The 27,494-nt window shown below is 41.8% G+C and overlaps 1 protein-coding gene across 1 annotated transcript in view; it reads right to left on the reverse strand.

The window, feature by feature from the left end:
* The window catches only part of EPHX4 (epoxide hydrolase 4), a 105,698-nt gene that overhangs the window by 54,512 nt on the left and 23,692 nt on the right, over positions 1–27,494 (reverse strand). The window contains exon 2 of the mRNA XM_077452923.1: positions 16,823–16,908. Within this exon, the coding sequence (XP_077309049.1) occupies positions 16,823–16,908 (86 nt within the window). The remainder of the gene's footprint in view (positions 1–16,822; positions 16,909–27,494) is intronic.

Here is a 27,494-nt window from a genome sequence, read left to right on the forward strand (position 1 = left end):
TCTAAAATGCAAAAGTTGTGAAAAGTTCATGAGCAGATGGCTAATGAACAACTCTTATCCCTCCAATGTATTATTATGAGGAACAATGTTATGAATATGCTATTTATTAAGTCAGGCGTTTGTATCTACTTTAGGCAGACTGTGTCTACAACTGGGACATCATTATACAACCAGTATGAAATTTGTGATGAGCCCAGCAGGATTTACACTGCCGGCAATAAAACATGCCTATGCTTTGTGATTATTAATGGCGTAACTAAACTCCAAATGGGACAAGGCACAAAAGGAAGTATATGCAAACAAGCGGGAGGAAATGCTTGTGTCAAGTGAAATGATGTGACAAAACAGTACAAGTGTAAGACTCAAAATAAACTTAATAAGTAGGGTCATAAGATGCATAAAAAGTGAAAAGTCTGAGTTTTAAACTCATTATCAGGTCTTTGTACACAGCAGTGATATTCTTCTGTAGAAAATCAATACCAAGAACAGCAGGCTCAGCTGTGATTTGCAGTGGATGGCCAGACTGCAGCTCATCTGATATTTCCCATCGCAGCTTGTGCTCCGCAGTTATGTGGGCAGTACCCTGTCCAGAGGAACAATAAACTACCCAGCTACACATCATTAATCTGACTCTGTGACTTCAATCATAATTATTGCTATCATGTGTCCAATTCTTTAGTACCAAGAGCGTGACTGTCCCGATTGTTGCATTGCTAACCTAAGGCAGACTTTTCTTCACAGCACAAATATTTCTGATTCAATATATGCATTAAAGCTGATCGTTATGCAAACAGATACAAAAATTTAAAATGTGTAATTGTTTTTTTACAGAAAAATTCGCATTTCTGTCCATTCATTTGTAAAAATGTAAACAGCCCAATAGCCAGGCAGGTGACTTCGCTTTTCTCTGCTGCAGTTCAACAATAAAGTTAAGTTACTTCTCTGCCTTCAGCCTGTAACTGGATTGTGATGGAGCAGCAGCAGACTGATGAGCTCATCACTCTGCTCACCCTATTGTTTTGTCCTGTCCCCGTGTTCCTTGTGAGCACACAGTGCATGAAGAACAGATGATTGGGTCCTCTCTCTCCCTCTCCCAGTTAACTGTACAGGGAAATACTATATACATACCTCCCAACTTTCTGAGATAGGAATGTGGGACACCTATCAGTAAAAGTATGCAGGCAAAGGATACACCCCTGCCACGCCCCCTTAAAAGAGAATTGTACAAAAAAAACAAGATTGGTTAAACCCACAAGTGTTTTTTTTACCACTACTATTCTTTTACATTGGCTTTTGAAATTTACAAATGCAGCAATTTAGAAATCAGATGAAAGGTTTAGTGCTGGAAAACACTTTTTGATAGACAAAAAAGTGCATTTTATATACATCAATATTAGGGCTGTTACTGATTAAAATTTTCGTGTTCGAATAATCAATTTTTTTTTAAATCGATTAATCGACCAATTTCGATTAATTATAATGCACATACAGATCCAACTACTTTTAGCTGATCTCCTTGCATTACAACTCTGCATTAGTTGGTGGTAAATGTGGTATACACTATATACAATCACCCGACAGTTCGTTTCCACAATCTATGACTTAACTTCACAGTTCACACAAATACATTTTAAATTCAAACTGTAGCACTGACAAAGTCATTTTTTTTCCACAGTAGCATGACAATCCCTCCACCTCTGGCCTATCTAATCACTTTCAGCTTATGGCATGGACCCCTGTGCAAACAGGTGGTCATGCAAGCGGGTATCAAAAGGGTTAACACAGACCATAAACTTCTTTCACGTCTCTTTAGATCTCAGCAAGGATGCCAGGTCATGTGTAGAAAGAAAAGATCTAAATGCTCACCACTTAAGTATAAAATTAAATTTTTGTGTTCAAACACAAACTACTCACATAAAGATGATAAAAACATAGCATGTAAAGCCGACAATCTTGTTAGTTCCGTAGTGCAGCAATCGGTGACGTCATATGTCCCTCCCCCCCGTACCCGTTATGCTTAATCAGAACTTCAACATCACCGGGGGAGGAGTCCAGTGACGGCAATGTCCGTGACATCTCAGGATCTCCGATGGAACTCCCTGAAGACTCGGAAGCCGGCGGAGAGGTGAGTACCGATCAAAATAATGTTGATCGATCAAAAAAATTAATAGATTCATTGAGGAATTCATCTTTAATTTCCACAGCCCTAATCTATATACATCAGACTAAATGAGGGGGAATGAGGGACAGAGGGACATTGCTCTAAATCAGGCACTGTCCCTCGAAATCAGGGACAGTTGGGAGCTATGCATATATAGAGGGGGTGAGATTTCTGAAGGGTATCTTGGGACAAGAGTCTCTCTATCAAATCAGCTTGGAGTACAGGTGAATGTAGAAACTGAGATCAAGCAGCATTGCCTAACTGAAAATAGCAGAACATCATCTAGTCAGGTTACTGAAATTTTGTATATAGATCCTGAATCAAAAACAATGTACCATGGAGTATGACATCTTGAAAAGTTTTCTTTACCAAAACATGGACATAGCTGAGGATCTGGAATAGTTCTAAAGTGAGACAGGGAGGGATTCCCCCACAGAGGCTAAAAAGGAGAACAGTGATTGGCTCCACCTAGTTATGTCCCCCACTCAAAGTATGGTCATAGTATAAGTTATTTAAATTCTTATACAAATAAATAAACTTATAATAATTTCTTAAATGCTGTAATGAAATGCCCTTTTATATGTGCAGCGTTAAATATAGACTTCTAAAATATGTTTGTGCCACATCTAATTTCATATATTGCACTAAATCTAAATGAAAACTGGACTTATTTTCCTCCAAAAGCAACTCCAGCCACCCAAACCTCTCCTCATAAGCAGAGTCCAAATCTGCCTGGACTTTCATGTTACCCACTGCCCTCATGTTATTGTTAACTTTCCTAAAGCAATACCTACGTATGTGATACATAGAAAACAAATTCACCCGTGGGACTTTAAATGAGTTGGTCATATAGGTCATCTTAAATAGGTGTAAAAGTATTTTTATTCAAATTCCAAGAAAAACATGGTTGAATACACATAAACATAGTAGCATCATCACATGTTATTTACAGTAGTAAAGTAGATCATATACATACAACATAATACTCGATGCGTTTCGCAAGCTCGGCTCGCTTCCTCAGGAGTTGGTGTATATGCAGGATATCTAAAAAATATATATAGTAGGTAGCCGTAAGATATAACATTCAATGGTGATTTTGGTTAAAAAGAAAGCATGTGGCCTCATAAGAGGCACTACATACTTACAATATGGACAATGAATCTTATATACGTACTCATGATTACCATACTATTTGCTATGCCATCTGGGTTTAAGTATGGCATTGCTCCCAGTGTACTGTAACCATGGGCAGCTGCGGGTTTTTCCGTCCCGGGAGCTGCGATGTATAAATGGGAGGTTTCTCTTTTTTCCCCCCTGCTGTCCCCTCCCGTAAAGAAAATTTCTTAATTGGGCGGGGCCACCTGTACATCGGCGCCATACATCTCCGCCAATCGTGGAACGTCCGCATTGTGGCGTCTCCACGTACTGGTGTGCAGTGCGTCATTACGTTGGCGGGGGGTTCCCGTGCATGCGCAGTGCGGGCACGTACCGTAGCCACGTTAGTATGGCGTTAGGGGTGTGGCCGAACGATCCTACTCGGGGATTTAAGCTGGGGGTTCAGACATGGCGAACTTCTTTTTCTCCTTGCACTTGGATTGTCCTCTCATACCTGAGAGGTCTCATATTGCAGTAAGCACACTAGAGATACCTAATATATTATCTCAACCCATCCTTACTTATCTACACATACTGCGTGCTCATTGTTTTCACTCACTACTACTCAACAGCACACACCATTTATTTTTCTCTCCCTCTCTTTATTAGTTTGATTGATTGCTTTCACCTCCCATACCTTCCTTCTACTTATCCTTGTCTGTGCTCCTTTCCCGTACCAGCATATTATATGGATATTATCAATATATATATATATTTCTTATACTGTTACTTCACCATCTCTTGGTGATTACTCCAATATTTACAAACAATCTCTTGCTAATGTTTTTATCTATGCTGTGTATGGGTAATGTGGCACACCTAGGATCAGTATTTCTTCCTTCTTTTCCTCCAGCCACTTGTTCATCTCATTCATTCACTTTTATCTTCTCTCTATTCCTTCCCTTTTCCCCTTGCACACTTCTTTATTCCTTCCTTTTGCTTTCCTGTTCGCATCCATGCCCACAATATCACAGTTTTGTTGACAAAACAGTGATACTACATCATATTTACTTAATTCTACCCTACTTAGATACATATATAATTTTATTACAGCTACTATTACAGCTGTGGTCTATGGAGCAGTTCAGGATACATTTCACTTTCAGCCTTCTCTCTCGCCTAGTCTGCCCCCTGCTGGCCCCCGGTTTGGTTGCTGTTGGTCACGCCTCTTCAGCTCCCGGTTGGAATACCTTCTGCCGCTGCCTATATGGATCAGTGCCTTGGATTCATTGTCCATATTGTAAGTATGTAGAGCCTCTTATGAGGCCACATACTTTCTTTTTAACCAAAATCACCATTGAATGTTATATCTTACGGCTACCTACTATATATATTTTTTAGATATCCTGCATATACACCAACTCCTGAGGAAGCGAGCCGAGCTCGCGAAACGCGTCGAGTATTATGTTGTATATGTATATGACCTACTTTACTACTGTAAATAACATGTCAATGGTTAAATCATGCCTGATGATGCTACTATGTTTATGTGTATTCAACCATGTTTTTCTTGGAATTTGAATAAAAATACTTTTACACCTATTTAAGATGACCTATATGACCAACTCATTTAAAGTCCCACGGGCGAATTTTTTTTCTATGTATGAATTACAGGGATGGAGTTGTGTTGTATCAAGAGGCAGCACCCAGATCACCCCCCTCTCTCTACCTACGTATGTGATGGAGTGATGGAGTGTATTATACCCTGGAAGTAGTGGTCCGTACTGGGGCAGTTAGTGTCAGCTGTGTTACCCATTTGATCCTATTGAGGTTTTGGCTGGAGTGCATGGCTACCTGGGTGATATTCTGGACACATGATCCCCAAATGCTGGCTATCAGCGAGAGCTGAGATGTAAAAAAAGGAGAAAATGATATTCTATAGTATAAAAAATATGGGACCTGTTTATGATTTACAAGGCTTTAGCAAACTAATCCAGTTAGTGTTTACATCTACTTTAAGTTAGATGTTTTCCACCTTTCCCTTAGGAAGGTGATTATGCATGTTTTTCTTGCTGACATTATGCAAAAGCCAGTAGTTTAGCTTTCTGCCAAAAAAACAGATTAGAATATTAACTCATGTGACAGCCAGCAAGGGCCGGGAAAACACATCCTTGATATACTCAGTTTATATTATGAGGGGAAGAAAATCTAAAGTTAGAAAAGAAGGATATGTATACAGTCATTTACCAGTCATTCCAGAAACTGGGATTGACAGGGAAAGTTAGATAAAGGGTAGCAAGCAATGGATGTAGAGATGGGTGAAACATAAGTAACTCTGATTTGTATCATTAATATAGATTTCAAGGTGAAATTATAATCCAGGGTCCATAATCAGTATGCTAGGCCAGCATTCAATCCCCTCCAAAAGCTCCTGTCCCAGGTGAGTCCATCACATTGATCATTCAGAGTACGGAGGGGGGGGGGGGTCTTTCTTAGAAATCCTGGCGATTGGTTTTGATTTGTACATGGAGCGCTCCAAGGCTGCAGCTTTTATTAGTGACAAACACTGACAAATACGGACTGGCAAGAAGCACAGTCTGTATAAAAGAAGGAACTAGGCAACAGCAGACCAGAAGCAACAAGAAGCATAAAGACTAAATGGAAAGAGCATAAAAAAGTTGGTGGAGCACAGGCAACAACTGAGGAAGCAATGTGCAGTGGAATGCTTTCGGGGTACTCTATGGAACATTGAGTAAAGTTTACAAAAGCTACTGCATTGCCTTGCTACCGACTACAAATGGACCAGCTCGGACTGATCAGGGCTGACTTTAATATTGATTGGACCCTGGGCAAACATTTTCTTGGGCCCACCAACCGCTTTTAGACATATAACAATGGCAGGAAGACTCAAAATCAGTTTACTGCAGTAGATCAGGCAGCAATTGCAATTGGCTGCCAGGAGATAACCAGAGACTGCACATCTAGTACAGGAGATGACCAGAGACTGCAAATCTAGTACAGGAGATGGCCAGAGACTGCAAATCTAGGACAAGAGATGACCAGAGACTGCAAATCTAGTACAAGAGATGACTAGAGACTGCAAATCTAGTACAAGAGATGACCAGAGACTGCAAATCTAGTACAAGAGATGACCAGAGACTGCAAATCTAGTACAAGAGAAGACCAGAGACTGCAAATCCAGTACAAGAGAAGACCAGAGACTGCCAATCTAGTACAAGAGATGATCAGGGATGGATGGCAAATCTAGAACAGGAGATAACCAGAGACTGTAAATCTAGTACAGGAGATGACTCTGTGGATAATTTATCTACTAGAACATATCATGTTGACTAATACCACCTGATTTATCTCTCTAGTAAAGGATGGTTGTCAATGAATTTAGAAATGATAGTAATAACATAGAGCGTACAAATACAAATCAATTCACTCCAACTCAATCTAATTTCTCTAAGCACAAAGAAGAGTACTCATGAAAAGATTTTTCTAAAATGGAGCAAGAAAAGTTGATGTAAGTAAATACCCCAGTGTCAGAAACCATGAAAATCAGACTGAGGCAGAAGTACAGTTAAATCACACTTGTTTAATAATAAAAGTAAAAAGAACAAACGTAGTCAAAACATAGCCAAAGTTCAGTAACCAGCATGGATAGTCAGCCAAGCCAGAAGTCAGGGATCAAAGTAGTGGAATAGCAAGCACGATCGGGAGCCAGAAGGGATGTCAGCAAAGCCAGTCTTTAAACAGGATCGCAGGAGATAGTTTCTTGTGATGTGACCAAGGCAAAGACAGAGCTCCCCTGGACTGGATGGCTTAAGTAGGCAGGACTGACAAGCAGGATCATCAACAGCTGAGTAACTGGAGAGATGGAAGCTGGCAATTAGCCAACAGCTGAGCAGCCAGCTCAGAGAAGGAAGGGCTGAGCCCAGCCCTGACAGTACGCCCTCCTCAACTACCCCTCCCCCGTGGTGGACCACCAGGCTTGAGGGGAAAACATCTATGGAAATCACGGAGGTGGACAGGGGCATGTACGTCCAAGGATGAGACCCAAGAGGGTTCCTCCAGAATGTACCCTTTCCAATGCACCAGGTACTGTATGCGCCCACGGAACCTACGGAAGTCAACAATGGACTGTACTTCATACTCCTCATGGTTCGCAACATGGTTACAGGCTGAGCACGTGGCACTGAGGTGGTTAAGCGGTTGCAGACCAAAGGATTTAATAAGGAGACATGAAATACATTCGAAATACGCATATTAGAAGGAAGGTCTGATGCGTAAGCCACTGGGTTAATCCTGCAAAGAATACGGAAAGGTCCAATAAACCAAGGTGTGGACTTCAGTGAGGGAACACGAAGTCGGAGGTTGCGAGATAAAAAGCCAGACCCTGTCCCCAACCTGGTAGGAAGGTGCAGGCAGGCGTCTGAGGTCAGCATGGAGTCTGTACCTATCATTAGCATGACACAAAGCCTCTTGGACTTGTGCCCAAGTGGAATAAAGACCACGAAGATGCTCCTCTAACAAAAGAATACTCTACGGAACAAATGAGTCAGGCAACATGGAAGGTTGGAAACCATAATTCGCCATAAACGGGGACAATCGTGAAGCAGAATTCAAGGCACTGTTGTGAGCAAACTCTGCAATGTAGGAATTGCTCCAAAGACTGATTGGCTAGTTCTGCGGCCCCATTAGACTGCGAGTGTGTGCAACTGTGCACAAAAGGCTCACCAGAACCAAACCACAAACTGACTACCCCTGTCTGAGAGAATCACCTTGGGTAGCCCATGTAAGCGAAAGATCTCTCGAGCAAAAATGGAAGCCAATTCCTTAGAAGTGGGAAACTTTTTAAGTGGAATACAATAACACGTTTGAGAAACGGTCAACCAACATAAGGATAACAGTGTTGCCTTAGGAGTTGGAGAACTCCACAATGAAATTCATAGCCAGGTGGGTCCAGGGCCTCTCTCCATTGGGTATGAGTTGTAGGAGGCCTACTGGAAGGTTTCGTGGAGTCTTACTCTGAGCACACATGGAACAGGCAGCTACGAAGCCAGTTGCATCAGCACGTAGGCTAGGCCACCAGAATTGTTGGGAAAACTAGTTGATTCTTCCCAGAGTGGCCAACTGCCTTGGGAGAATGGTAAGTCTGAATCACGGCAGTACGGAGACTCTCTGAGACAAAGCAGCAGTCAAAAGGTTTCTCAGGAGGAGCATGGACCTGAGCAGCAAGAATTTTGTCACCCAAAGGAGAAAAATTGTCATGACAAGGCATCAGCCCTTACATTCTTAGTACGGGTAAGCATGAGACAATGTCATTGAAACTTGACAAGAATGTGAGATTTTTATGGTCAGTAAGAATGAGCAGAGATGATGTCTCCATTCTTTCAGGGCTAAAATGAGGTGACAATTTCTTTGTGAGATTTTTATGGTCAGTAAGAATGAGCAGAGATGATGTCTCCATTCTTTCAGGGCTAAAATGAGGTGACAATTTCTTGGAAAAGTAGCCACAAGGATGCATAGCGCTCTCAGAGGTAGGACATTGAGACAGAAGGGCACCAACACCAGTCTCAGAAGCATCAACCTCAAGTATAAAAGGTAACAGAGGATCAGGATGTGCCAGCACAGGAGCAGAAACACAGGCAGCCTTGAGACTCTCAAAGGCCTTAATGGACTCCGGAGACCAACTCTGTGGGTTACGGCCTTTCTGGTCATATCAGTCAGGGGCTTGACCAGAGACAAGAAGTTACGAATAAACTTCAGATAATAGTTGGCAAAGTCCAGGAAACGCTGCAGAGGACGTAAATCCTCTGTAGGACTGCCAAAAGTTTATCTGGGTCATCGAAAAATCAGCAGTGGAAATGACAGGAATTGAACCTCTTCATGATGAAACTCGCACTTCCCCAGTTTACAATAGAGATTGTTCTCAGTTTCTGAAGCACACAACAGACATCTGTGTGGTGGCTCTCCAGGGACTTGGAAAATATGAGGATATCATCGGGATAAACCACCACACATAACTGCAACAAATCTCGGAGGACATCATTAATACATTCCTGGAAAACTGCTAAGGCGTTACAAAGGCCAAAAGCCATTACGAGGTACTAATAATGGCCTGTTCTGGTATTAAACACAGTTTTCCACTCGTCACCCTCCTTAATCCTCATGAGATTGTATGCCTCTCTCAAATCAAGCTTTGTGAAAGCCGTTGCTCACTTGAGGCGGCCAAATAACTGATCAACGGAATCAGATAGGCATTCTTAATCGTGAAACGATTGAGACTCCTATAATCAATACAAGGACTCAGTTCACCACTCTTCTTCTTCACAAAGAAGAAACCAGCACCAGCAGGAGACAAGGATTTGTGAAAGAAACCTTGAGACAGTGTGTCTGCAACATACTCCTCCATGGCCTTATCCTCCAAGACTGACAAAGGGTAAACCTGGCCACGAGGGGGTATGGCACCAGGTTGAAGGTGAATTGCGCAATCATATGGCTGGTGTGGAGGCAAACTACCGGCTTGATATTTGTCAAAGAAAAAGCTAAAATTGTGGCACTCCCCCGGGAGGGAGGAGAGTGAAGAGGTGCACAGGACCTTGGCAACCTTCTGGAAGCATGTCTCACTGCATTGTGGTGACCAGTAGAGAACCTCAGCATGTAGCCAATCAAAAGAGGGGTTGTGCCTGTGTAACCAAGGATAACCAATAACCAGCGGAAACCTGATTGAGGAAATAACTTGGAATTGGATTATCTCATGGTGAAGAGCCCCTACAGCCATGGACAATGGAACCGTCTCATGAGTCACATGGTTAGGCTGTAGAGGTCAAGAGCCTCAATGGCAAGTGGAGTATCACGCAGCTGCAGCAGAATCAAGTGCTTTGATACAAAGGCAGCATCAATGAACAGACCTGCAGCCCCAGAGTCAATTAGAGCCTGTATCTCGATGGACGACTCAGCCCAAGAAGGAGCCAGGAGGCATGGGAGGTGAGGGAGGCATGAGTGGGACTGGGAAGCTCCAAAACGTACAGGAGGCTTCTGCACGTGCTCCTTAAAAGAAAGTCTTTCTCTGAGTCTGGAGTCAATGAGGATGGCAAACATAATCAACTTCTCCAGCTCAGTGGGTATATCTCGGGCTGCTATCTCATTCTTGATGGAATCCGAGAGACCATGAGAAAAAGCAGCCATGAGGGCCTCATTGTTCCAAGCAACCTCTGCTGCCAGAGTACGGAATTCAATGGAGTAGTTGGCAACAGTTCTCCTACTATGTTTGATAGACATGAGGCACTTGGCAGTAGAAGCGGAGCTGTGCCTGCACAGAGACTGGTGCAGCAGCATGGACAGCCTGCAACTCAGGTTATACCTGAGCAGCCACAGTGGGAGATTCCAGGTGAGCCTGCGACTCAGGAGCATTTGTAACGCTATGGCAAACTGATCCATGAGGTGATCTTTCTCATCCAGTCTGGAAAAGATATTACCAATGAGTGGATTGACTGTATCTTCTGAATTCATGGCCTTCGCCTACTGTCAGAAACCATTAAATCAGACCGAGACAGAAGTACAGTTAAAACACACTTGTTTAATAATAAAAGTAAAAAGAACAAATTTAGTCAAAACATAGCCAAAGTTCAGTAACTGGAATGGATAGTCAGTCAAGCCAGAAGTCAGGCATCAAAGTAGTGGAACAGCAAGCAGGATCTGGAGCCAGAAGTGATATTAGCAAAGCCAGTCTTTAAACAGGAACGCAGGCGATAGTTTCTTGTGATGTGATCAAGGCAAAGCCAGAGCTCCTCTGGACTGGGCGGCTTAAGTAGGCAGGACTGATGAGCAGGAACATCAACAGCTGAGTAACTGTGTATAGAGAGGGGAGCTGGCAATTATCTGACAGCTGAGCGGCCAGCTCAGAGAAGGAAAGGCTGAGCCCAGCCCTGACACCCAGATAGCAAGCAATTGTGATATAAGTGTGAAAATGATTTGCTAAGCTATTGCTAAACTTGCCAGGCTTCGCAAGTTGGTTGCACAATTGCAGCAAGTCTGCATCACATGACTCCAGATCAACTTTCTTTACAAACATTCTGCAAGTTTGATGCAAGTTCTGGTTCAGTTATGTTGTACAATAGTCATCCCACCACAGGGGTTACTGTGGCTGAATTTTCATGCTGTAGACTTGCAGAGCTCTTGCTGTACACTCACCACTGCAACTTTGCTCTTGTTAGAGACTTGCCATGCAAATTTGCTACAAATTGGAAAAGTGCATGCGCCGTAGACAGCGGCGCGCAGGCGCACTGAGCGCGGCATCGTCAACCACGAAGATGCTGCGCGTGTCGGCTCCCGTGCGCATGTGTTGGAGTGACGTCATCGCGGCTTCGCCTAATGACAGCGATGGAGCTGCGAGACCCCACCGAGAAGGTGGATGCGCCGGACTACAGGGGACAGCGGTGACTTTGCTGGCTCCTGTGTCAGGTAAGTGACACATAATGGACTACTATGCAATGCATAGTAGTCCATTATGCTTTGCCTTTGCAGGGACTGAAAGAGGAAGCAAACCCATCAGGGTTTACTTCCTCTTTAAAATTAGTGGCAAGTTCTTCTTGCTATCTTGGACTTTCTTAGCATTTGCTCTTTACTGCCCTATGATAGATTACACTTTCTTTATTGAAAATATGCCTAGTACAGTAATATTAGTTCTAGGAGACTAGAAAAAACAAAACTATCTTATCAACCACATTTTTACATTTTGGCAACTAAAGCATTTACTGTATGCCTATGAACTATAAATTGCAATAATAATAAAAAAAGTCTGTCAAAGCCAATTTACAATAGCAATTGGCTTTATATGTGATACTGGATAAGTTCACCTTTCCGGGTAGAATTTTGCTTTTCATAATAAATAGAAGTGTTTTCCAATGCCATTTACCAGATAGCAGGCAACTGTGCTGCAAATTTGAAAATGACTTGCTAAGTTATTGCTAGATTTGCTAGGCTTCACAAGTTTGTTGCACAGTTGCAGCAAGTCTGCATTACATGACTCAAGGTCAACTTTCTTTGCAAACATTCTGCAAGTCTGCTGCAGGTTCTGCTTCAGTTATGTTGTGCAATAGTCATCCCACCACAGGGGTCACTGTGAATTGCAGAGCTCTTGCTGTAGACTCACCATTGCAACGTTTCTCTCGCTACAGACTTGCCATGCAAATTAGCTATAAATTGGAAAAGTGTCAACAAGAACTTGTGCTTCAAGTGCTATACAAGTGTACAACTTGTCAGTGAAAATGTGCAGCAAGTTAACAAGACTTACAATTCAACACTGCCACAAATTTGTGGCAAGTTATCCTTGCTATCTTTAAATCTTTTAAAATTATTTCTGGATTCCATCACTTCCTGTAGATTCTCTCAGCATTAATTTCCTGTAGGCCATCTCCCAGAAGCCTTCACTTCCTTGTTGCATCACAGAAGATCCTTGCACTATATCAGAGGTGTCCCATGGGCTGCATGTGGCCCCAGGGAGTTTAGCATGCAGCCTGAGCCCATCTGAAGGAATGCTGGGGAAGCCAGGCAAAAGCATGCATGCAGAAATGCTGTGAAAACTTTGTTGATGGGTGAAAGGTGTGTGCTAATGAGGTCAGCTGGTAAACTCCTTCCTGTATCTTACTGGTTTCTCTGTCTGTATACCAGGGAGTCTCTGAAGCTTTTTAAGAAATATAGCAAGGGTTAAGGTAAGGCCCTGTTCTCAAAATCAAAGAAAGCTTGTATTTTTCTGCAACTGAGGTATACTAATAGTATGTTGGTACATAGGGGAGCTGGATTAAAAAAAAAAAAGAAAAAAGGCGAACTTAGCCTTTAGGAAATGTAACTGGTGTCCTTCAACATACTTCTTCTGAGCCCAAACTGTCATGGGCACACCCCTTAGGGGTGCATCATCATACTGACCTGCCATTGTAAAAATGCTGTACAATGCAGGACAAAAGACTACCCATCACCACCAATGGAGGAAATGTGGAAGGGCCCACGATGATTGGCCTGAGATGAGAAAATGCTTTATTAAAATTTTAAATGAACATGACATTTAGACTTGTGAAAATTCCCTAATAACACCAGATTCCTTTATTTGGAAATATAGCATAAAAATGGATAAAAGTGGATAAGACACCCACCCGGAGATATTATACAGCTTTATTTTGGGATATTTGCTGATCTTTCCAGTAATGGGGGGGGGGGGTGGATTTCAGTACCGCAAAGCAGAGTGGATGTGCCTCCATCACACAGAATGTCACATCAATTAGAACTGGAGCTTCTGCAGTGAACTGCTGCAGTCTGGAATTCTTCTGTCCAAAGAAAGAGATTTATTCATAGCACATTGCATAAAGTGCGTTTCAAGTAGTCCACAATATGCACTTCATTGGCGTTGTAACAGCAATATTTTGTTCATATTAGGTTTGGATTTTCCCAGCAACTCTTAACAATAAGTGCTAGGTAAATCACACCCACAAAAAAAACCAAATGTCAAGGGAACTATATCAATTGCTAGTCAAGATGAATCATTCATGTTGATTCTAACATGCTGATTTCTGATTCAATAAGCTGAATAACAGAAGGCAGGCAAGTCCAGGGGCATTTCTATTAAAAGATAACTGAAAATGTTGCCTCAGACAATCACTCGCCTCCAGGCCCCTTAACTGCCCCTATATACTAGTGTATTGTATTAGTATGGTGGGATGGGGGCAGGCCTGTTCCAGTAGGTGGAACAGAAGTGCTCTTGGTTACATCTGTACTACTAGAGCTATCAAGAAAAGTCAATATAATGCAGATAGACTTGTATTTTTCCAGAGATGTCACCCCCATTTTAAAAAGTATACATTTTAATGGCTTCTGTTTGTGTTCAAGAACTGGCTCCCCCCCCAAAGTTTATGGCTGGAAAGTGCTAATACAGGCGCTAGTCGGGGAAAGGTCTCAGAAAAACATACTGGCCATGCTCTGACCACTCAGTAATACCCACTGCATGGTGTTCACATTTAAAGTGGTAATAAAACCAAAAGCAAACATTTATTATATTGCAGCTTACCATTCTTTAGATATGATGGCTGCATTCATTTTTCTTTTTCTAAAAAAGATGTCTACTTTTTTTCTTTTATTTTCATCTGGTGATCTAGTTCTCCAGCTGAATGTATCAGTTTACATGGGGGAGACAAACCCTTTAATACTGGAAGGAGTTCTCAAATGAACAGCTTTTATTTATTCCTGGAAAACTTTTATTCCAGAAAGAAAAAAAATCTATCTGCTGATTATAAAGTGTTAGCTGCAGTTTGGCTTCAATTTGTTTGTGTCTCCTACCATGGGCATCCACAGAACATTTTTCGGGGGGTAAAATTTTAAGGTCACCCATGCTCCGCCCCTTTGACAGTGTCATGAAGGGGAGGGACTTAGTCATTATCCCACAAAGCGCAGGCATGTGCCCATCATATGCAGCCTCACTGTGCCAATCAAATGTGGCCTGTACAGGACGGAGGGTGTACAGTATGTGTATATAGAGGGGGTGGATGGTATTAGTATATATAGGAAGGAAGGTGGGTGTATATAGTTGTATACAGGACAGATGATGTATATCTGCAGTCAGTAATGATGGAGGAATACAGGAAGGAGGATGGGTGTATATAGCTGTATACAGGACAGGATAGGTGACATGATCTTTCCTATATGTGGCACCCCCTTCACTGATCATACCTGTATACTCTCAGCTGCCCCCCTCATTTGTATATGTCAGGCCCCCAGACACTGATCTGTAAGCACACATACAGCTCTGTCCCCCCCCCACACACAAACGACCTCCTCCCTTCACTTGTACTCACAGCCCCCACTTGTAAGGTCACGGTGGTCTTCTTTCTCCCAGGTCCTGTTTCCACATGTCCCTTTGAAAATACATTACAGCAGCTAAGCAAACACGAGGGCACACGAGGGCACATGGAGCCCCCTCTCTCCCCTTCTTGGCTGACTTACTTTGATTGACAGCCTTGGGAACCAATGGCGCCACTGCTCTGTCTCAGCCAATCAAGAAGAGTGTCCTGGATGGCTGAGGGGATCATGAACATCGCTGGAGAGTGAAGGGGCTCAGGTAGGTAATTCAGAGGATGCTGGGGTGGCTACTACACACAAAGTTTTTTTTATCTTAATGCATAGAATACATTAAGATAAAAAACCTTCTGCCTTTAGAACTCCTTTAAAATACTCAAATACAGGCATTTCATAACATAATTTAGCTTCAGAATAGCTAATGTAATTTTTATTTTGTTTTTTAAATTGGGGTGGATAGAGATCAGCTTTGAAGGGAAACTAAAGTCTGCAAAAACAAATATGTTAAGAGGGAGAGCTTTTTGGTAGTAGAGACTTTTAATTTCTCCTTTGACAACTATTTGCCCTGGCACCTGGAAATATTTTACCTAGGGTACTAAATGTGGCACATGTTCAATGCAATCTTAACCTTTTGCTTATTCCTGGCTGAGATTGATAAATTGGAGCTGAGTGCTGGGATAATGTAACTCCCGTGTTCCAGCGCAAATTACAACATCAGTGACATCCCAATGACTGAGGACTGAAGACACTGGAGCCAGAAAATGAAGACGATGGCTGAGATGGGGCATGGAGAAGTGACAGATAACAGAGCTGTCAGTGCCGGAAGAGGGCAAATCTAGAGGTAAGTCTGCCTTAATGCATGAATGCTACTCATCCATGGAGATTATGGCTAGGGCGGTCTACCCACAGACAAGCTACAGCTCAGATTTAAGATGAAAAATAAATCCTTTCTAAAATAGTGGTTCTAAAATGGTGTTCATGCACACCACAACACTGTGCACTGGAACACAGAATGAATGGACTGAAACTTATGGCAATACATGCAGGTTGTATTCTATCACAGCACAATGCATTGCATACCTTGCATTGTGCTACACTGCATTACAGCACACATACATTTCAGAGGAGTGTTGGGGTGCCATTCCCAATGAATGCCATGTAATAAGCGTAGCCATGCTTTATCAAAAGGCAAAGGTTTGAATAGGCCTTTAGTGTTCAACATGAACATCTATGTCAGCATAAGTCATCATATGTCAGCATTTCTTCAATATGGGCCTTTAATAGGAGCAGCAAAAAAGGGCCCGAGAAGAGGAGGATCCAGGCTGCTCTGTGCAAAACCAACTGCACAGATGTGGTAAGTATAACATGTTTGTTATTTAAAAAGAAAAGAAAATAGCCTTTACAATCACTTTAATACCCACTGTTCTTGGATGATGTTCGAACTTAAACATGGTTAATGATTTCCTCCCCTCCCTCCTGTTTGAAGACTGCATCCTTCAGGAATCCTCCATGCTTGGAAGCACCGGGTATTTCCCAGCTGCTCCAACAAAGAAATGGAGTGTCTGGGGGGGCAGATGGGGCATACCAAAGGTGAGAATCGGTGGGTGGTTGTTGTTTAGGAGAACCTGTTACATTGTGCTGAAAGGGTGTATGAAGTGAAAAAATATCCTTAAGACATTAGCCTTTTAGATTATAGAGGAGAAAATGTATTACCAGAATTCTGGAAATCCATGTAGAAGCAGCATGAGCGGTTTCCCTCGTTCCCCTGCAGCAACATAGTGGAATCGTAATCCAGAATCCTGTGGATGCAATTAAAATACAAGAAAGAAGTTAGATCTGTGAGACATTGACTTTTGTGACACCTTTCTCTTTTTTTCCTGAATCTTGTAAGGAACCCTTATTAGGTCGATGGGAAAAGAATGTGCATCTGTTTGCGTCCTTTTACCTCCAATCCATCATATTTTGGTCCAAAAAAAATGATAAAGATGGAAACCTTTTTTGTTGTTTTTTTCGGACCTACTCAGACTCATATGTAGCCAGAGGTAAAGGATGCACATTGAGCTTTTATTTAGATCCACTTGAAAAACTGACAGGCGGATTTAATCAGAGTGCTCATCTAAAAGGACCCCAACACAAAACAAAATGGTAAAGAAGGAAGAGTATACAGAACCACTGAAAATTCCCTTTTATTCGATTCTTTGATCTGAGTGGACTGAAAAGAACATCACTTCAGCAAAGCCACAAAGAGTCTGCTGCAGAGAGAAAAAAGAAAAGGGCTAAATGCTTTCTTAGCCAGAGCCTTCTCCTTCCTGTGAGTTACTGTTCCCACATGTGCTCCAATATCCAGGGGTCCTCTGGGACTTATTTCTACTAGATACAGTAAAACCTTGGATTGCGAGCATAATTCGTCCCGGAAATATGCTTGTAATACAAAGCACTTTTATATCAAAGCGAATTTCCCCATAAGAAATAATGGAAACTTAAATGATTTGTTCCACAACCATTTATTCATAAGTCCTTCAATTTATATTCCATCTAAAAAGATTATAGTAATGTGACCAGGTTGTGTAACCATAAAATGTCCATCTAGAAATGGAAGCCTCCACAAGGAGATTAGAAGTAAAATCCAGCAGGAGCTGCAGAGTATAAAAGAGAAGAGAGGCGCCTCTAAGTGAAGCAATATATTGCTAAATGTCCATTAGTTCTTGTGGGGAAATTTGCTTTGATATACAAGTGCTTTGGATTACAAGCATATTTAGTAACATATTGCTACACTTAGAGGCACCTCTCTTCTCTTTTATACTCAGTTATGACGTGACGCTACTTGTATATCAAGACATCGCTTGTATATCAAGTCAAAATTTATTTAAAAATGTAGCTTGTCTTGCAAGATGCTCTCAAACCAAGTTACTCTCAAACCAAGGTTTTATTGTATAGGACAAACAGTATCCGGGATTTCCTCTGGCTGTCAAACAGGTCTGGGCACTGCTCACTTCTAGGGAAGATGAGAAGCAGGAGGCATTCTTCATAATGACCTAACAGCTCTCATATCTATCTATCTATTATAAATGTGTTTGTACTAGGACAGTGAATGGGGTATGTAAAGTTGCCCTTGTACAGGTGCCCTTTAGGTGATTTTATCCATCACTGTTCTAGATTGTTTCTGACAGCAGACATCAAAATAAGGAACAGAGAATGGTTTGGACTGAACACGCTGCTTTTTAAAGCATATGTAAACCCTCACCTTGTAAAACAACCCATTGGATTTAAAATAGAAATGAAAGGCAAAACATTTGCGTATTGATATAAAAAAAAAAATTTAAATTAAGAACTTCAATTTTGTCTTATTTGTACAGAACAATTATACATTAAGTTTGGACAAACAGCTATGCATTTTTTTTATAAATACACCCCTAAGATTTCCATTATATTCAGTGGTACCCACTTACACCTGAGCATGGTGCTGCTTGAAGTTTGTTGCTCAAACATGTATGTGAGTCAGCCGTGGCCACTCCTCCTCCTGACTGGCTCTCCAGTGGGCAGAGTAGAGAGCAGTGACTGACAGTCACCTGTCTTTGCTCCGGGAAGAATGAGAACTGAGCTATCAGCAGTTATGTGATCGCTCGGTTATTGGGCTTAGGGACGGGACAGCTACAGTATCACACCGATGTGAGTATGTATGTTTATTTTTGTTTTATTCTTTTAGTCACCTCAAACTTCTCCTTTAATTTAAACATAGTGGTGTCTACTGAGGACATGGAAATCCATGGTATACCAGTGCAATAATGCATGTGTATTAATTATTATACAGCAGCCTTTCTCATCCTAACAGGAAGGAACTCTTGAAATAATTTTCCAGGCTCAGGGAACCTCTGCTAATAATTACAAAATAAAAGGTTCACAGTACATCAGTGTGATGTAGATGATAAAGATGATGGAGAAGAATGCCCCTCAAATTGGAAAGACCCCCCTCCTCCTTACAGATAGCTAAAAAGATTATTGTTGATAGTGGTTACTCATCTGAGAGGCGGATGTTGCCCATTGCTGGACAACAGTTTGTACGCACTTTATTTGTATGCTAACATCATATTCCTGTAGTGAGTTGGTCTATACATAATCCTAGTACTTTATGTCCTGTTGTATTTGAGCATTTTTGAACTATTATACATTGTATTATTGTCTTACCTTTTTGGAAAACAATAACAATTATTGGAAAGAAAGAAGGTCCCCATTGCTCATAGAACCCAGAGAAACCACTGAAGGAACCCTGATTGAGGAAGGTTGTTCTACAAAGTCTAGTGAGTGGTCAACATCACATCCGTTTCTTTTTTTTTTGGGCCTTACAATGGTATCTGCTGATGAGATCAAAAATATTCCTATAAAGGGTTTATTTTTAGTACAAGAAAGCTTGATCATCTGCCTGCTAGTAATTTTAAGTGTAATATGGACAGCATGGTGGTTATTATTCTTGGATTGCAGCATTGTCGTTGATTCCTGCTGTTGCTTCCACTTTATCTGTACAGACTTTCAATTCACTTTGTTTCAACATAAGTTTTCTTGGGTGGGTTCGTTGACGTCCAACAGCCTGGCCTAACTGCTAGTATATCTGTATGACTGTGGGACAGGACAGTTTGGGGCAAACATTGATGTGAATGGGTTCATGGCATAATGTAAATGAAGTGCTATGGATGGGCTCTCCCAAATAGGCACAAGAGAATTGTAAAGGCCAGACGAGGGCCAACTCGTGGAAATATCTGTTTTTGAGACTTTCCTCTAACTTTCAGTTTTAGCTTCAATAAAAATGGATCATTATTATTTTTGTTACACCATTGCATATTTAAACAACTCAAGTTGCTAGTTATGTCTTTTAATATGGTTCTACCCCAGGAACCATGAATCTGTCTTATCCCGAAGATGGCTCTGTATAATTTATGGGAACATGATAAAGAGATTAATTCATTCTTTTTACTATATTAAAATGTAGGTCAGATCCCAATTGCGATTCTGAAAGAGTGGGAAGTGGTAGAAGCCTTCAGGCTAAAGTGCTGTGCTTTGAAGTTGGAAGTACACGAGGGAGAAGTGTACATGTGACCTGCATACAAACTGCACTCTGAAAAGCTCTACAGTACAGATTGAGAAGAACTAGAAAAATTTAAATACCCCATATTTTACACTCTCGTCATCTGAAAACTAGGGGAGCTCAGAGATTCTGAGATTGCGGATAATGAAGGGCACCCCCTGATGGTCACATCAAGTAATTGCATATTAAAGCATTGTTAAACCCAAAAACAAACAAGTATTAGAATGCAGCTTACCAATCCTTAAATGTGGTGTCTGCATTCATTTTCTTTTTTTTAGGCTTATTTTTATTCATTTTCACCAACTGATCCAGTCTTAGCCCCTGTACACACGGTCGGAGATTTCCACAACCAAATCCGTCGGATTTTGTCCGTCGGATCTTGTCCGAAACTGTTGCATACACACGGTCGGACAAAGTTGGCGAAAAAATCCGATCTTTCAGAACGTGATGATGTAATTTCCTTATGATGGGACTACATTCAGGCTAGTTGCCAATTGCTTTGATGTAGGAATTTGATCTGAGCATGGGTGGCACTTGGTCCAATCAAAATTCTCTACACATGATCGGAGTATGTCCGATTGGCCCAGTTGGTCGGGAAATATTTCCAACATGTTGGAAAATTGGGTCCGACGGATATTCCGACGGAATCAGTCCGATGCATACCACACAGTTGGATTATCCAACGACACGGTCCGATAGGACACATTCCGACGGATTCTCCGACCGTGTGTACAAGGGCTAAGTGTGTCTATTAAGTGTGATATTTTTAGACACCATTGAACAGCAGAGAAGATAGTGCTAAGCCAGGTACACACTAGTCGAAAATCAGCCAGTGTGTATAGCTGCATCTACAACAGAAAATCAAATGATTGGCTTTTGTTGAAGGGACATGCTGGGAAACCAGGGCTTGGGATACAGGTTTTACATAAGTGAAATTGGACTCTTATCTTTTGGAATGGCCTAATGTATGAACATTTTCAACTACCTTAGCTCCGGAAGGTTTTACCCCCTTCATGGCCAGGTAATTTTTTGCTATTTAGCACTGTGCACGGCCAAGCAATGGTGTGGCCAGACCATTTTTTTACACAAATAGAGCTTACCTTTGGTGGTATTTGATCACTACTGTTTTTTTTTTTAAATTGCATAAATGATAAAAAGGAACATTTTGATAAAAACCCCAAAAGTATCCAATATAAATATTTTCAAAAATCGAATTTCTTCATAAATTTAGGTCAAAATGTAATCTGCTACATGTCTTTGTTAAAAAAAAAAAAAAAATCCAAATAAGTGTATATTGTTTGATTTGCATGAATGTTATAGCGTCTACAAACTATGGTATATATGGGATTTTTTTTTTATACTACTAATGGCGGTGATCAGCGACTTATAGACTGTGATGGTGCGGCAGACAATCCGACACTAACTTACACTGGGTGGGACTGACTAACTACCACTGACTAACTACCACTGACTAATACAGTGATCGGTGATAATACTATACAATGTCACTGTACCAATGATACTGGCTGGGAAGGGGTTAAATGTGTTCCTAACAAGTGTTAATTTGTGTAATGTGTGCTGCTTTTTTCTAAATATCTCTTTGTTTCTTATCCCTGGTGACATAATTTCCGGCCAGTGAGACGCAGCTTGTTGTAGACTTCTGGATTCCGTTTTATGCCTATTTTTTTCCTATACCATGTGAGTGGATATATTTTAAACTATTTGATTTTATAATAAAACAGAATTATGCTATGTGGATCTTTCTCTGCCATTTATTTGCATCATGTATACAATCCCATTTTTATTTTTTTATTTTTTTTTAAAAAGCCTATGGCGTGCAAAACACACCCCAAAAAACATTCCACCCGGTGCCAAAAAAAGTGCACACACCTAAAGAGTGAAACACAAAACCGTGCCATGGGTGTCTGCTGTCCTCCACTAGGAAGGACCTTACCCTGATCCCCCGAGGCGTTAGGCTCCAGAGGGGGACTGAGGTACCAAATTCATGGCCCATCCACCCGAAGCCGGACGTCTGCCTTTCTCCGGAAGGTCTGCCGAAACAGACCCACCCAGGTACTAGGGTAGGGGCTCCCCCGAAGGGAGACCCCCCAAAGAGAGGGCAAACCAATCCAGAAGGCCTATGTCCACCCTCCCACAAGACTTTCAGGATAGGTCCGAGACAGACACCCTACTCATCAAACGTGCAAGTGACAACACAAAACATGACAAACCACACATATAAAATAAATAAAAAGTGAGGAAAGGGATAGTGAAGAGGAGAGTGAAAAGGTGGCCATTGTGCAACACAATGGCCAGGCCCTCCGGCCAGGAATCAAAAATTCCTCTGGTCCTAGCCAAAAGGCCGGCCCTAGAGGCAGGTGTGAAAAAGTGTGTATATAGTGAACTGTCCGTGGTGCCAGACTTCAAAGTGATAAATCACTGTGAATGTAAGGCACCCCTGGACTGCCACTTCAGGGGCACATCACCATAGGCTTTTCCAAAGAAGCATCCCCAACCCCCCAGCCCAGACCACAACAGCCCCCACCCCAGCCAGAAAGGCATGGAGATCCAGGAGCTTAGTGAGACCCTTTGCCATCAGGCCTCACCCTCGCTCCCATCACTCCTACCTAATTACATTCGGGAAGTAAATAATTAAGGAGTGAAAAGCTCAGCAGGTCCACGATATCTGCACAAGTGCATATGACTCCTGTCATTGGGAGTCCATAGCAGCTAGGATGACGAAGGAGGTCTACAAAATTCATCAGACCTGGGATATTTGCAAAAGTACATATGACTCCTGTCATTGGAAGGCCATAGCAGCTGGTGAGTGGGCACACAGGAGGGGGGACACGATTTGTACCGCAATTGAGTTTACAGCACTTGGCACTTTAGCGCGATGTATCTTTAATTCACCATTAAGGAGATTTGAGATAATGGACTTTATATAAATTTTGATGCATTGTATTTGATTTGTATTAATCATTTATGGGCGATTAATATATTTTTTGTTTATAACCAAACACCAGGTAATAGAAAGACCCCATATAGGGTAGCCCTCTTTATATACACTTTATGACTATTTAAAGGAGCAGCACCTTCTAGAGCACCAACCCACATTAATATATTTTTTTTTCACTTACACCATAAGCATGGGAATATATATGATAGTGGTTTACACACACACATGTACAGTGCCTTGAAAAAGTATTCAAACTCCTTTGAAATTTTCCACATTTTGTCATGTTACAACCAAAAACGTAAATGTATTTTATTGGGATTTTAAGTGATAGACCAACACAAAGTGGCACATAATTTTGAAGTGGAAGGAAAATGATAAATGGTTTTCAACATTTTTTACAAATAAATATGTGAAAAGTGTAATAGTAGTAAATAGAGTCCACCTGTTTGTAATTTAATCTCAGTATAAATACAGCTGTTCTGTGATGTCCTCAGAGGTTTGTTAGAGAACCTTTGTGAACAAACAGCATTGTGAAGGCCAAGGAACACACCAAAGTTGTGGAGAAGTTTAAAGCAGGGTAAGGTTATAAAAGAATATCCTATATAACGGAGCACTATTCAATCCATCATCCGAAAATGGAAAGTATATGGCACAACTGCAAGCCTACCAAGACATGGCCATCCACTTAAACTGACAGGCCGGGCAAGGAGAGAATTAATCAGAGAAGTAGCCAAGAGGCCCATGATAACTCTGGAGGATCTGCAGAGATCCACAGCTCAGGTGGGGGAATCTGTCCACAGGACAACTATTAGTCGTGCATGCCACAAATCTAGCCTTTATGGAAAAGTGGAAATAAGAAAGCCATTGTTGAAAGAAAGCCATAAGAAGTCCTGTTTGCAAGAATCCATGTGGGGGACACAGTAAACATGTGGAAGAAGGTGTTCTGGTAAAATTAGACCAAAATTTTGCTTTTAGGCCTAAAAGCAAAACGCTATGGTGGTGAAAAACACTGCACATCACCCTGAACACACCATCCCCAACATGAAACATGGTGGTGGCAGCATTATGTTGTGGTGATGCTTTTCTTCAGCAGTGTAAGGGAAGATGGTCAGGGTTGATGGAAAGATGGATGATGCCAAATACAGGGCAATCTTAAAAGAAAACCTGTTAGAGTTTGTAAAAGGCTTGAGTCTGAGGTGGAGGTTCACCTTCCAGCAGGACAACAACCCTAAACATACAGCCAGAGTTACAATGAAATGGTTTATATCAAAGCATATTCATGTGTTAGAATGGTCCAGTCAAAGTCCAGATCTAAATCCAATCTAGAATCTGTAGCAAGACTTGAAAATTGCTGTTCACAGACGCTCTCCATCCAATATGACAGAGTTTGAGCTATTTTGCAATGAAGAATGGGAAAAATGTGAATCTCTAGATGTGCAAAGCTGGTAGAGACATACCCAAAAGACTTACAGCTGTAATTGCAAAGAAAGGTGGTCCTACAAAGTATTCACTCAAGGGGGCTGAAAACAAATGCACACCACCCTTTTCACATATTTATTTTATCATTTTCCTTTTACTTCACAATTGTGTGCCACTTTGTGTTGGTCTATCACATACGATTCCAATAAAATACATTTACTGTTTTGGTTGTAATGTGACAAAATATGGAAAATTTCAAGGGACTGTATAAATATATATTGTGGAGGCAGGGTCAGGAAGGGGTTAATTGAGGAGGGCATGTACTTCCCCTTCAGACCTGCTTATTAATCAGGTGCTCTAAAATGTCAGTGGATCATTGTGCTTGGAGTGAGAGAGACATCAGCATGTTGAGAGGAGAGGTCCATTGCTAGATTGTGGCCTACTAGGGTGAGCTAAACCTAAACCTAAAAGACTAAAAGACTATAGCTCTGGGTAGAGCTGTGAACTTTGCACATAAACCTGTTTGCTACAGAGACTGAACTTTACCTGTGTGTGCAACTGTGCTACAAGACAAGCCTCTGGTCCCTTACACTTTGCCCGCATCCTCCACCAAGTGTAAGGGATCAGAGGGGTGAACAGCCGGCTCAGAGACAGTCCAGTAAAATTAAAGTAAGCTTTATTCAGTAAAAGGTAAGTCAAACAGAAAAACTGCAGGCTTGTCATCAGGACCTGACAAATTCTCGCTGTGTAAAATCAGAGCAGGTGTCGGCAGTGGGGGGCGCACATCAGGGCCGTCTTTAATATTGATTGGACCCTGGGCAAAAATTTTCTTAGGGCCCCCCTCCCCCCATGCAATTTTGCTCTCCACCTTCTCTGTGACATACAATAAATAGCAGCTAGACATAAAATCAGTTTACTGTAGAAGATCAGGCAGCGATTGCGATTGGTTGCCAGAGGTTACAGCATATCATTACTGCTTACTGACTGGTTGCTAGAGGTTACAGCACTCCTTAAGGCTCACTGATTAGTTGTTAGAGGTTACAGCACATTTCTGCTTGTTGATTGGCTGCTAGAGATTGCTGTACCGTAATACTGCTCACTGGTGGCTATAGGTTACAGCACATCTTCTCCTCACTGCAGGGGGGGCATGATATACCTATGAATGCTGCCTTTATTTACATATCAATGCAGTTGGCCTCAGCTATTTACATACGCATGTCACTGCTATTTACATATGAATGCCAGTATTTACATGTAAACACAGGTCTGCAGGTGAGTCATCTGTACACTACAATAGGGCAGAGCTGGGCGGCATTAGTAGCAGCACAGGACTAAAACTTCAAGGGACAAGGGAATGTAAACTGGGATAGTTGGCAAGTATGAGGCAGCTGCTTTGGGCCCCACAACAATGACAGGGCCCAGGGCAGCTGCCCCTTTTGCCCTGCCTTAAAGACGGCCCTGGCGCACATGCACGCGCGCTAAACCCGGAAACAGGCAGTGAATGCAGTAGTCAATCATTGTGCCTGTACTAGCCAAAATGCATTGTCGGTGGGTAGTCTGCCTCCAGAATGACCTTTATTCTGAGTTTTTAATTTTAATTAGCTTGCTTTTCCACATGCTTGGATTTCGGGCCAATCACAACATGAATGTAAGTAGAGTGGAGAGTTAATCCACTGTGCTTTTATATGCTTTTACATTGACATATTTTCTATATTGTTTACCAATTTGTTGTTAATATTATATGTTTTATTTATTTGCAGTATAAGCAGCAGAGACTTGCAGCACTGTTACTTAGCAACAAGGAGCTGCAGGTCCAATGTATTAGAAGCCTACCCATCATCTGGTCTGACCCATTTTAGACAACAATCAGGAAGCTTTAAAGTAGAAGTCCACCCTAACACTAAAATCTGTAAATCTACAGACATCCACAATCTAACACTAACCTCGTAAAGAAGAAATCCATATACATACATTTTTTGAAGCCACTCTGGTCTCCAGTGGCGGAAGCTCTGCAGAGGATACAGCCGACAATGGCTGTGAAATTAATAGAAAGTCATGTCACCCATAGAGTTACTATGGGGCTTCTGATGCCAGCTGTCTCCTCTGCATCTGCCTCCACAATGAAGCCTCCGCTCACAGCTCAGCATGGGACCGGACCGAAGCGGCTTCAGAAAAGGTATGTATAGTGATTTATTTTTTTACAGGGTTAAATAGGTTAGTCTTAGATTGTGGATACCTGTCGATTTAGAGACTTTAGTGTTAGGGTGGACTTCTACTTTAACCATTTGCCTACTAGGCACTTTTCCCCCTTCCTGCCCAGGCATATTTTCAGCTTTTCAGCGCTGTCACAATTTGAATGACAATTGCGTGGTCATGCAACACTGTACCCAAACAAAACTGTTATATATTTTTTCAAACAAATAGAGCTTTGTTTTGGTGGTATTTGATCACTGCTGGGTTTTTATTTTTTCATAAACAAAAAAAAGACCAAAAAAAAAAACCACAAAAAACTTTTTCATAGCTTTTTATAAAATTTTGTAATAAGTAATTTTTTTCCTTTACTGATGTGCACTGATGAGGCTGCACTGAAGCGGTGGCACTGGTGGGCACTGATCAGGAGGAACTGATGAGGCTGCACTGATAGTCGGCACTGATAGGTGGCATCGATGGGCACTGATAGGTGACACCAATGGGCACTGAGAGGCGGCACTAATGGGCACAGATTGGCAGCAAGCAGCGACACTGATGAAGAGGCACTGATGAGCACAGATTGGCAGCACTGATGAGCACAGATTGGCAGCACTGGTAGGCACTATTGGGACTAAACTGATAATCAGGACACTGATAATCAGTGCCCTGATTATCAGTGTACATGTTCCTTTTAAAGAAACCGGATATCAGCTCTCAGGTCTGCTGTCAGCGTGAGG

The sequence above is a fragment of the Lithobates pipiens genome, unplaced genomic scaffold (assembly GCF_037356315.1).
Source record: "Lithobates pipiens isolate NorthernLeopardFrog02 unplaced genomic scaffold, aLitPip1_a1.2 Scaffold_23, whole genome shotgun sequence".
Taxonomy (NCBI): domain Eukaryota; kingdom Metazoa; phylum Chordata; class Amphibia; order Anura; family Ranidae; genus Lithobates; species Lithobates pipiens.